The sequence below is a fragment of the Apodemus sylvaticus genome, chromosome 19 (genome assembly GCF_947179515.1).
Source record: "Apodemus sylvaticus chromosome 19, mApoSyl1.1, whole genome shotgun sequence".
Classification (NCBI taxonomy): Eukaryota; Metazoa; Chordata; class Mammalia; order Rodentia; family Muridae; genus Apodemus; species Apodemus sylvaticus.
Window position 1 is genome coordinate 28,983,875 of NC_067490.1, and position 12,903 is coordinate 28,996,777.

The window sequence follows — 12,903 nt, forward strand, 5'->3', positions numbered from 1 at the left end:
AGCAAGAGACTGCTAACTCCTGGTCAGCGACCAGAACCAGTGAACCATTAGGCAATATGTCCCCAGTTGGTGACCTGAGAAGGAAGAACAGAACTGAGGAGGTGTGGCAGACGATGGTTGTTTCTGGGAAATTGGGAGGGTGATCAAAGTTCAAGATGGATGGATGTGCGGACGGACGGACGGATGGACAAGCTCAGGCGGCCTAGTCAAAAGCGGAAGTGGTAGAGAGCAGCGGGACAGATGACATGTCCACCTAATGAGAAGATGGGTGTTGCCTCACGGATGATCAAGTTCTTGGGAGCAGCTGTAAGCACTCTGCGCATGTGCCTGGAAAGCGACTTAAGGTGCCCACAAGAAGTTTGAAGTAAGGATGCGGGTGGGAGGGATGCTGTGATGGGACATAGCCAAGAACTGGTAAAGTAGGAACTGACAGGCAACCAGAATCCCTGGAAAACAGAGAAGTTGTTAAAGAAGAATAAAACAAACAAGTGGGCCACTGTGAAGCCAAGGCTAGTCCCTCTTCTAATCACAACTACTCGTACATCCCAGGTGCGCACAAGCATCCACATTCCTACACAGTGGCGCCATGTCACTGGGGTACATTCTTACCTTAGCCACTGGCAAGCTCCTATTAGTCGCCACGTCGCACAAACTGGAGGTAGAGCTGCCTGCCGCCGCCGCTGAGAGAAAAACTGGAGAACGCGGGGGACTGCCTGTCGCCCCTCCAGCCCTGCCTGCGAGTGCTGGGAACGTACCCGGGCCCGGGCGCGCGGGAGGGCTGCTCCCGGGGCTGGCACCCGTGCGGGGCCTCTGGCGGATGCCATCCAGCAGGCGCACTAGCAGTATGTTGGCGGGCAGCTCGTCCACACCGCAGCCCACCAGGATGCGGCACTCGGGACAGCGTAGCTCGTGGCGCGAGCACACGATGCTCTCCAGACAGCGTCGGCAGAAGGTGTGCTGGCATGGCAACACCTTGGCCGTGGTGTCCAGACGCTCCAGGCACACGGAGCATTCCAGCAAATCCAGCAGCGATGACTCGTCCATATCCTCTTCAGTCCTCGCCTGGGCCCCTCTCTGCTGCTCACCCTGTCTGTCTTCACCCTCGTCCCGAGCTGCGGTGGCCGCCGCCTTGGACGCGCACAGCCAGGACGCCCCAAGCAGCATGGGGGAGGCGCCAGCGCGGGCCCAGCGAGCCGCCTAAGCCCAGCAACTAGAGCCCGGCCCGCCGAGGAGAGCGGGCATTTGCGTCCAGCCCGGGCGGCCGGAGTCAATAAACAGGGTTCGGTCCCCGCGCAGAGCGCGCTGACAGCTCGAGGCGCTGGCCTCCACGATTTGCAAAGTGACACGCCGAGCCTGCCCGGGAGGCAGACACCCGGAGTTCCGGAACCCCCGGGCAACTCCAGCAGCCGAGCCGAATCGGCCCTCCTACGCGCGCGCCCGGCCACTGCGGGCTACACCTGTGCCGCCGCGCCGCCCGCGCCCCGGAGCCCGGCAGCGGGGAGTGCAGGGAGAGGCCGGCCGGGTCCCCGGGGAGACCGGGGCGCGGCGTGCGCGCTCCCCCGCGCCGCAGGCGAGCCGCACCGCCCCCCTCGGCGCCTCCATGCGCCCTCGGACTGCCAGAGCGCCGCCGCCTTGCTCAACTAGCCCAGCTGGACCTCGTCCCTGAGCCGCGGGCACGTGTGCGGGGGGTGGGGGGGCGCGGAGGTCACAGTCACTGCGGGGGTGCTGGGAAGCGGGACGCCTCTCCTGCCTTGGAGCTTCTCCCTTTAAGCCACCTCCGGGGCTCCGGAGAACTTCCCCCTGCGGCAGGCTTGGCCCTGCTGGTCCCCTCTGGATGCCAGACTCTGGGTTCTCCGCGAGCTTCAGGAAGGGACGTTTCTTCTCAACGCCTCCGCGAAGGAAAGTTTGGGAGCATCATCCCGACTGCTTTCTTAGCCAGCGCTGGAGAGCAGCCAGAGGACGCATCCGACGCCCAGGCATCCTTCTGGACGACTCCAGGGAGCACTCTTGCTTGTGTCCCCTCTCCTGCCAGCATGCACAAGTGACAGCTGTGGGTATAGGTGCGGGGGGTATCCCTTGATGCGAGAGGGGAAGGCGCTGGAGATGGCGGGGTGGTGGGGACTGCCGGGGGCCGCGACTACTCCTTCGGGAGGCCGGCTGCCCTCTCCAGAATCACCGATCTGGGACTGACGCCGCCGCCCACGCGCCAGCACACCCTGGCCGAGCGCCGCGCCCCTGGCGGCGCGGTAAAGACTCCAGCGCCCGCTCTGGTGAGCTCTGATGAACCCAGCTCCAGAAAATCCTCGTGAGGCTCAAAAGAGGGGGAATTTGCGCTCCTTCCCGATGCCCGGGTTTCTGGGAGCGTCAGAGCGACGGAAGTACGTACGAGGACCCGGAGCAGCAGGGAAGTTTGGCGGTGGGCTGCGGTCTGCGTACCAGATTTCTTGCCGTGTGCTGCCCCCTGGTGGCCCCCTCGTGTTCCCAACGCTCTCGAGCCCCGCTCAGGCAAAGATCCAGCAAGCTGGATGATGCACAGCTGGGAGATGCCGGCCAGGGCAAGCATCCAAAGTGGTGTGGATGCCCCTCCTGCCGGTTGGGCTGCTCTGTGGTTTGTGAAGCTGAATGTCACTTTTCCTCGCTACTTAAAAGCCAACGTAATATCTGCATTGTTTTAATGCTCTTAACAACTCTGTGAAATAATTGCTTTAACTTCATTACACATGAAAGAAAAATGGGTCTCATTATTATGAAGCCGTTAAATTAGATGTTTGTTTGTGTCCACGGGACCCAAATGCGTAAAGACCACATGGTAGTAGAGCGGTTGCCTTAAGTCATGTGTCCCTTACAGTGTAGTAGTATCTTCCACACCTGGTGCTTAGTAAATATTCATTAAAATGATTGAAAGAGTGACTTGATCTCCCCATCCAGAAATGATTTGAATGTAGTATTTGGCACCCGGATTCCAGATATCCCGAGTTCCTAGCAGGCTGCTAGTCCCTGGAAATTTCCAGGAGCAGAGAGTTGTCCCAGCCGATCTCTGTATCATTTACATAAGTATTGGCAAGGGTATAAGATGCAATTGTCTGTCTAGTTTATGAAGGGGTTAAGGAGGTGACTGACTTGCTCTTCCACTTTTGCCGTGGAACTCCCAAGGAGAATTGGTGAGAGGCTCCAGAATGCTTGATTTATGAGTGCCAATCAGGACCCAGGAAAGGGAGAGTGTGCAGACCCCCCTCAGGCACAGCGGGAGACTAGCAGAGAACAAAGCCATTTGGCCTGGGTACTTTTGGGTGCAAGAGAGAAACAAACCTTAGAAGAATTTTAAAAGGTGCAAAATAAAAGCAATCTGATGGGACCGCAGGCTAAGAGCTGGAGCAGATTAGTGCAGACAGATTCTCCTAAACCTTGTTCTTCCCTTTGTATGTGGTGGCTTCAGGCACCACATGACAGAAAATATGACCAAAGCTTGTACTGGATCCAGCAATATAGCATGCACCTAGCATCAGCCACTGACAAGATGGGCATCTGACACTTTGATGGGCTTACTAGAAGTCTGAAAATCCTGTTCCCTAGCCTGAGCTAGCGGCCGTCCTCTGAGGTGGTGTCTACAGAAAGAAGCAAGATCGTATGAAATCCGGCAGCACCCTTGGCAGCTGCACAGAAGAGGGGTATAGGTTCCTGGAATGAGCATCTGGGAAAGCAAAATAGATGTCCATTCTGAGAGCCCAGGACATGTCTGTCCTCTGAGTCCCTCATTGTGTACAACTCATTATGTACAATGCAAAGCTACTGGACCCCACAGTGCCCGGATTTCCTGTGCCCCCACACTTACCACAGCACCTACCACAGCCAACTCCCAAAGCACTCAGCCCCAGTTGCAAAACTGGCTGAACGGGGCATGCAAATCAGTTCAGCAGCTAGATTCTGCCAACAACACTTGGTAGGGTCTGTGATGTGCTACCTGCGCCTTCCCAAGAGAAAATGGCTCCTCGGTGACAATCTCTCAATCACTGTTCTGAAGAAACAATGCCAAGTATTGTGATATCTTCCTGCCTTTTAAGAGAGTTGCAGGCCTTACTTCTTATAACTATGCTCAACAGTCGACAGATAATTCTGTTCCCAAAGTTAACCAAAATAATTATGTGACTAAATTAGCCCAAAGACCTCCAGTTTGCAAGTTCTGGTTGAAGTATCCCAGAATAGTCCAGAAAGGAACTTGATCAAGGGTGTAGCCTAGATAGTTGAAGCATTACAAATACAGTCTTAAGTGACTTGGCTAAAGTTTCTCATGTTCAATAAGCCAAGTATGTGAGTGAATGACGGACGAGCTGACTTTACAGCCATTCATATAAAAATAGCTGGGAATTCAGTCAACCACCAGAATACTGTGAGCCAACAAGTGTCATCTGGATAGCATCGGCAGCAGAGGACAACCATGAAGTCCTCGGATGCCTGAATGTAAGGTTACAGGCTGTAATATGGAAGAAAGAGTCCCACCAGACCTCGGACTTGTCAGACCTCATTTGCAAGATTCGTTCCAATTCTGGGAACCAGAAATTAATTAATGACAAAGGGGTAAGGAAGCTGGCGTGTGACCCACAGAGCTAGCAGAGGCAGAAAGCAACTGTCCAAGAAGGGAACGCTTAAAGGCAGTGGGGTGGGGCAGCTGGGCAGCTTTTGGCTACCAAAACCCCAACACCTCGTTTCTTACATGCTCCACTTGGTGCTAGACAGGAATTTATTTTTCCAGTGAAAGAGGGGAGATGTGACTTAGGCCCAGCCAATCAAAAGATATGTCCCCAATCAGCCATGTTTCTGACGAGTGGCAAGAGTGGGTTAGATGCAGCCTCCAGAGCCACAGACGTCACAAGGCAGGTGGCCCGCAGTGGCAGGAGCTATGATACCTGCTTGATTGCAGAAGCATTGCAGCATCTCCAAGCAGGGGCAAACTGGCATCTCCAGGCCATCCGTGACTGGTGACAAACTCAGCTGTAGCCTCTATCGCTCCGTTGGCTTTATTGATCATATAGCTTTCTCCACTTTTTCAAAACAGTTTCTTTCTCTGAAATCATCCCAAGCTGCTATTTGTCTTTTGCAGCTGAGAATTCTAGTTGATCCCTGTTTGATTACCAACCAGAGACCAAGAAAAGCACCCAACTGAGACAGCGGTCACCATGTTAAAAAACAGCAGTACTCCTTTGGCCTTCTGCTGGAAAGACATCCAAGTGTTCTACTTGATTGATTGATTGATTGATTGATTGATTGATAAACAGCATTTCTTGGGTGTATTGCTCCCCCACTTAGCCATATGATTTCATGAGAGCACAGTAGCGAGTAGAATTGGCTTCCTGGATACAGGAAGCCCAGGGCCGGTGTAGCTTCTACAGAAGCAATGATTAGACATTTCATCTCCTTAGAGGTCTGAGGTCTTGGAAATCCCTGCAGTTGGATAACATATTGGAAGGAAATGGTTGCTTCGCCTTGTTAATTGTGAGTATGGTAGTTAATTTAGATGGATGGAGAATTACTTAGCGCTGCGGTAACGGCTTAGTTCTCTGTGTGTCTGAGGGTGATTCCACAGGAGACACCTGAAAGGTGGCAGCAGACGTGAGTAGTTTATACCTCCATGTGCGCGGCACCGTCCAGTCGCCTTGGGTCCCCTATTTAGAAGGAGAGAATAGGATGGTTCATCCCTTCTCTCCTAAAAAATGTCCTCATCCAGCCCTTGGACATCAAAACTCTAGGTTCTTCGACCTTCATACTCCAGCATATCATGTAGCCCATGCTGGCCTCGAACCCACAATCCTCCTTCTTATGTGTGCCACCATGCCTGGCTTCATAGATCTATTGATCTCATACTGTCCCCTCTCTAGGCCCCTGTTACATGCCTACTGAAAGCCTTCAGTGTTCCTTCCGAGCTAGCTATTTGATCTCCAAACCTCCTCTTGGGATGTGCTTCTGGCACAGCAGCGGAATGTGAAATGGAGAGCAAATGGTGTACCCTCAATGTGTTATCTCCTTCCCCAACCCGGCAAACTGTGAATGGTCTTAGCATCCTGGCTGTGTCCTTCCTTTCCGTCTGTCACGGGGATTTGTCTCCCTGTCCTTAACCTGAGTTATTTCAGGCTTTGATTCTGGTTTGTAACCTCTCCACTTTTATACACAGAGTGCTGTGCACTCAGTAGATGCTTGCTGAATACATACAATAACACACACAATGTATTACTTCCAGGTCAATTATCAGATGCAAGAGGATTACTGTTGACCCCCAAAAAAAGTCCAGAGGGACCAGCTAAAGGGGCCATAAAATGAGTTTTATTTTGGAACCAGGTTTGGGATTTCAGGAGGGTGAGGAGGTGCAGAAGTCTGACAGTTAGGGATATGAGTCACACACACAGCTCTGGAGGGAGGTCAGGGTGGGGTGTGAATCTGGGAGTAATTTCCCTGAAGGTGATAGATGGAACTTGAAGGGGGAAAGAAGCCAGGGTTTCCTCTCAGAAAATTGCAAGAGAATCTTTCCATTTGATAAGCTAAGGACAGGAGGGGAAGAGCTAGCTGGCACTGGGGGGGGGGGGTCTTATCAGTCGCACTTGCTTAGAATACTCCATCTTTGGGGTATAAAATGGCTTACAGATGTGTCTTGGTGTTATCCAAATATTATTCTGGTGACATAGGGAAGTTCTCAAGTTTGCAAAATAGAAGTTTTAAGGTCAAGTTACAATGCAATGTACAAGGGTTGGAGATTTCATTTTGCAAGTTGTTCAGTTTTGGTAGTCGACATTGAGATGTGAACGTGTGCATATGAGCATGTGGGTGTGTGTATGTCCATGTATGTGTGAATGTGTGGGTGGTTACGTGTGCGCATGCATGTGCGTGTATGTCTATATGTATACATATGTGCATGCATGTGCGTGTGCAGGAGAGTGTGTAAATTGAATCCAGAGCATGATGCATTATTGGCAAGACCTTTACTACTGAGCTACATTCCCAGTCCACTGACTACCTAAGCTGTGAGTGCTATCCGGGAGGGGTGCTGCCTGGCTGGGGTACTTCCTCTTTACTGTGTAGGCCAGGCTGCAAGGAATGGAAGAACAGGACTTTTTTATGTGAGGAAGAAGAAGCAGAACATGCCCGCTACTAAGGATAGGAAGGAGGCAGGGCAGGCCCAGATGGCCTTTCTTTGTGGCTTTACAAAAGCCACTGCCTCTATTACCTCTTGAGGTCCAGAATCCTTTCCACAGCCTCCCCAGCCCCTTCCCTGAGACTCTATATTTGTTTAGTTGGCCTGTCTCAGAACAGACCATTCAGAACACACAGCAGTCGTCCTCCCAAAGGAAAGTGCAGATGGGTCCAGTGTCCCACTGTTGTCGTGAGATCTGCAGAGCAGGTAGCTGAGGCTGGCCAGTCCTTCCTTCCTTGCCTCCTCAGACCAATGGCTGAGTGTGCCTTGGTGAGCTCAGACAGCACCACCTGGTAAGGCCCCTGAGCTGAAGGCAGCCTGAAAGGAGACTTCCTCCTGGAGGAAGGCTGAATCAGGCCAGCCAAACATGCACTGGGCATCTGCGCCATCTTTCACAGATTGACAGTAGCAAGGTGGACTGCCACACTGCGGGGACACCATGAGTGCCCTTGGTAAATGGTCACACCCTCCATGTCTCCCTCTGCAGGGCTTTGGGACCAACCCCTCTAATAGGAAAGTCTTGGAAAATTCTAAAGAGGTTCCAAGATTCATCTGATTAGGCAGGGGAATCAAAACAGGAAAAAAAAAAAACAAGGAAGATTTTTTAACATGAATTTGAACAACGAGTCATTTTGCTGTTTTTAAGCCAGGATATCTTAACAAACAATTGCCATTTATTCCGCTGTAACAAACACACATTTTACTGTCACGGGGTTGATGCTTGCTACCAACCACAGTCTCCATAGCACTGTGGAAAAAATATCCCAAAGCCTTTCTGAGTGTTAAAAATGATCCCGAAATTGCTTGCATTTTCTTCTGCAATCTCCAAAAGATTTATAATAAATTCTCTCCTTTGTTCTAGAGATATAACCATTTTCACTTAAGTTTGGCTCAGGATGTTAAAAACACTTAAACTTTCACGCACAGTACAGCTATTGTGGTGGAGCACTGTGCTGATAAGACATTTAACACAATAAAGAAAACCCCTGATTTAAATTATAGTCATAAGCAGGATGCATGAAAACAATATTAAAAAGCTTCCAGAATAACCACACCGTAATTGACATTAAATGATATTTAATATATGAATCTGTGCCTTGACAGAAGCAGATCTCTAACCATTACAGGGAGATTGTCGATCATTAACAATACTGGTATGATACCTAGCAAAGAAATGGGAAATATTTTATGAGAGATATGGGAAGCTAATGCAGACTAATCAATCTCATGAGAAAGAGAAACTGAATCTTTTCATGGATGAGATATTTGCATCTTCCCGAGGCAAGATTAGAATTCTGATTTTGCTGAGAGTGTTTTTATTCTGAGCTGTAGTTAAATACATAGGTCTTTCTTACCATATAAGGTATTTCCAGGTTTAGTTGGTTGGTTGGTTGGTTGGTTGGTTTTTGTTTGGTTTTTTAGGGTTTTTTTGTTTGGTTGGTTGGTTTGGTTTGGTTTGGTTTGGTTTGGTTTGATTTGGTTTGGTTTTTCAAGACAGGGTTTCTCTGTGTAGCCCTGGGTGTCCTGGAACTCACTCTGTAGATCAGGCTGGCCTTGAACTCAGAAATCTGCCTGCCTCTGCCTCCCAAGTGCTGGGATTAAAGGTGTGCACCACCACTGCCTGGCTGTTTGTTTTTAACATGTCCTTCAGTGGACATCCCAGGGGAACTCTAGGACAAGGGACGCTGTCTCAGAGTTTCCTCAGAACTGTTATTAAGAAAAGGGTCTCACTTCAGCTGGTCAACACACAGAAAGCATGAGACTATGATGTGCTGGGAACCCTAGTTGGGAATACACACACACACACACACACACACACAGACACACACACAGGCTCAGGTTTCTTCTTGTTGGAGGCAGGAATGATAGATAACTTTAAGAAAACAGGGTTTGCAGAATACATCAGGTCAGGTACACATATGAACTCAACAGCAGTTGTGACAGTGTGCACAAGACGCGTGCAAGCTTAAGCCAGACAAAATCCCAGTGTGTGTCTAGAAGGGGATGGACACAAATTCCCGCCATTGGCTGAGGCGCTATTGGCATTTGGTAGCTTCCGAGAGGCACTTCTGTTTGCAGTTGATGGTGGTTAACATAGAAGCCTACAGCAGATCAAAGGTCATAAAGAGAATGAGTATCTCGCAGCCTTCCTTCCAGGCCTCAGAGATCATGGGGGAAAGGCCATAAGAGGCAGAGACAGTGAGTGAACACAAGAAACTATCCTCTAGACACAACAGGGAGGCTACACACACCAACTCGCCGCGGTTGTAAAAACTTGCACAAGCACACAATACAAGCTCAATCCAGACAAAATTTCAGCATGGAGAGGGGAGGTAGACAGGAAGTTACCACCGCTAACCCCTGAAGCTATTGGCAACCAACAGCTGCTAGCAATGAGAACAGTAGCTTTGAGGACATAGATCAACCACAGTCCAGTGGAAGGCCACACTTCCGTGAATGTATGGGTGGCAGGAAATGGAATGGATGGGTGTCAGGGAAAAGAGAACACAGACTTACAAACTTGCGTGGGTAGGAAAGAGGCGTGGATCTTGAAGGAGTTGGGGGAGGGGATGAATGTGATCATTGTTTAAAGGGGGTTGTGGGTGAGGAAGGGTCTCAGAGGCATTTCTTAAAGTCCAGCTCAGGGAACTTGTATATTTGATGTTCCTCACAAGAATCATAAACAGCAACCAAGGTGATCATAGAGGCACAGCATGAAACTTGAGACTGTCACTTGTGGAGAAAATAGCGTCTGTATGGATGTTGTATCTGTCAATAATAAGGTTGATGACCTATAGCATAGACTGGAAATAAGAGGCAGGACTTCCTGTAGGCAGAAAGGATTCTGGGATAGTGCCAGGAACAGGAGATTCACAGGTAACTAGCCACACAGCACAATGTAGATTAGAATAAATGGGTTATTTTAAGTTATGATCTAGTCAGAGAAGAGCCTAGCTGAATGGCCAAAGTATTTTTAAATATATTTTGAGTCTGGGTTTTACTTCTGGGAGCATGGGGCTGGGAGGAAGAACCACCTAACTTCTATCGTCAGTCAACAGCCTTTCACACCCCAGGCTCTGAAGCAGTGAGGTAGCCACCCACCTGGGCTTGGATGGTCAGTGATAGTGAGAAGTCCTTTTCATCCCCATACATGGCAGCCCGCTTCCCAATGAGATGTCAGGGACTCAAACTGTCCTCCCACATACTGGGTGTAGTATAGATCTTTTGGAAATTTTACCAAATCTCCATTCTCTAAGCAACTGGAACTCTGGTCCTGTGACCATATGGCCTTCTAGGTTTTAAATAGTGACCTTTTTGGTTGTTTTTTTGGAGGAAAAAGAAATCTCTGCTGGATCTGGCATTAGCTTACCTGCCCTGTCTACTTTTACATACGCAGAACTGTGGCGATATTTGTAGGACTTTATCATGAGACGTTAGGATTAAATTTTTAGTCAACTATTTCCATACAATAATGCCCTCTCAACTGAGTAGTTCAAACCAGTGACACCATTTGTTTTGCTCATAAATTTGTCCTTTGGACAGGACTCGGTGGACATAACTTGTGTGGCCTCTACTCTAATTGGTGACTGAGACCACAGGCACACATGTCTGGCAGAGGACATGGTTGATCTTTGCTGGGGCAACCAACTGGCCAAAAAGACATCCCGCCTCAGAAAAGGGAATTTTCAGCATGAAGTCTTGAGGCAGTAACTAAATAGCCAGCTGTGCTATTGTATTTATAGTAGTTGCTGTAAAAAGCCAGTCTCGGGTTTTCTGGAATTTATAGTGATGCAAGTTGATTCTGAATCCTTCGTAATTTGGGTATCATGGCTAGCAGGTAGAATCTTGTAGGTGACACAGCAAGGCCTACAGCCTGCTCCTGCTACTGCCGGGCATGGTAAGAAAACTGAACACATACACAGACCAGGCCACGTGATACACACAACTGCTACTCTCCTCTGCTAATGTGAGCTAGCCACCTGGCCTCACCTGGATCCAGGAAGGCTGTACACAGTGCCAAAGGCAGCTCCATACACGGAAGCAAAAGCATGAACTTCAAATCTGATGAATCAGATTGTAGACTGCTCACATTGGTTAGGAAAACTCAGGAGACAGCAGGTGTTGGCGAGGATGTAGAGAAAGAGGAACACTCCTCCACTGCTGGTCAGATTGCAAGCTGGTACAAAAACTCTGGAAATCATTCTGGCGGTTCCTCAGAAAACTGGACATGACACTTCCAGAGGACCCTGCTATACCTCTCCTGGGCATATACCCAGAGGATTACCCAGCATGCAATAAGGACACATGCTCCACTATGTTCATAGCAGCCTTATTTATAATAGCCAGAAGCTGGAAAGAACCCAGATGTCCCTCAGTGGAGGAATGGATACAGAAAATGTGGTCTATTACACAATGGAATACTACTCAGCAATTAAAAAAATGAATTCATGAAATTCTTAGGCAAATGGTTGGAACTGAAAAATATCATCCTGAGTGAGGCAACCCAATCACAAAAGCACACACATGGAATGCAATCACTGATAAGTGGATATTAATTAGCCCAGAAGCTCTGAATTCTCAAGACACAATTAGCATATCAAATGATACCCAAGAAGAAGGAAGGAGAGGGCCCTAGTTCTGAAAAGACTTGATCCAGCATTGTAGGGGAGTACCAGGAAGAGAAATGGGAGGGGAGTGATTGGGAAATGGGTGGAGGGAAGAGGGCTTATGAGACCGATGGGGAGGGGGGAACTGGGAAAGGAGAAAGCATTCAGAATGTAAACAAAGAGTATAGAAAATTTTTTTAAAAGGAAAAAGAAAAAAAAGGAAGCTGAATCAATAATCTTTAAGGACCCTAGAACGCTAAGGTTCTAAATATCTATTGATATCATCTTTAAATTCTAAGAATACCCAAGACAGGGCTGGGGAGCCTGGAAGGACATGTCCTTCCATCTTAAGCATTATTTTTAATGGATGATGAGATGGCTGTGTCTTGTGATTTGGGAGAGAGCTCCCAGATAGTGTGGTGGGCAAGTGATTGCACAGTTAGGAACATGGCGATGTTGGAAGCATGCTAAATTTCAGTGACAAGAAATTCTGTCTGTCTGCAGCAGCGGCTCAGAGACTTATAGTTCCTGGCACCTAACTCCGGAGCAGCTTCACCTGCTCACAAAGCTACTTTTGCATGTCAGGAAGGTAAACTGAAGCCATGCACCCCGGGATGATGAAGACCCGGACCATACTGGTCAGCTAGAATTGCACTTACGATGTACTAACTTCTGCTGCTTGGCTGTGCCTATGTGTGTCTGACCCCAATATATCCTCTGTAACCTCCAACAATGTGTGAAATGAGATCTAGAAATGGAGGTGAGGTAAGGAAAGGCACCTCCTGGAGCTGAGGGGAGAGGCGTGTAGGGCCCCTCAGTCTGTTCTAAACAAGACCTGGCACAAATCCCAGGGTTTTAGGATCTATACTGAACTTCCCATATTTGGAAGAGCAGAATTTAAAGATCAAAGGTTGGTTTTATAGCAAGAAGAACATAAGGGGAAATGGAAGAATTATCCCATGCCCATTATCTCATGGAAAGAAAATTAATTCAGGGTCCTTTTAACATTACATAATTGCAGCCGAATTAGCACAGCCAAGTCGTAATGTATTGGTTTGAGTTAAATGTAATTTTCATCCACATTTATGAAGTCTTATTTTGCCTATAAAGGATGAT

The 12,903-nt window shown here is 48.8% G+C and overlaps 1 protein-coding gene across 1 annotated transcript in view; it reads right to left on the bottom strand.

Moving 5' to 3' along the window:
- Positions 1-2,362, bottom strand: part of Sh3rf3 (SH3 domain containing ring finger 3) — a 330,906-nt gene extending 328,544 nt beyond the window's left edge. Inside the window, 1 exon segment of the mRNA XM_052162973.1 lies at positions 610-2,362. Coding sequence (XP_052018933.1) covers positions 610-1,164 — 555 coding nt within the window. The 5' untranslated portion in view covers positions 1,165-2,362.
- Between the last annotated feature and the right edge of the window lie 10,541 nt (positions 2,363-12,903).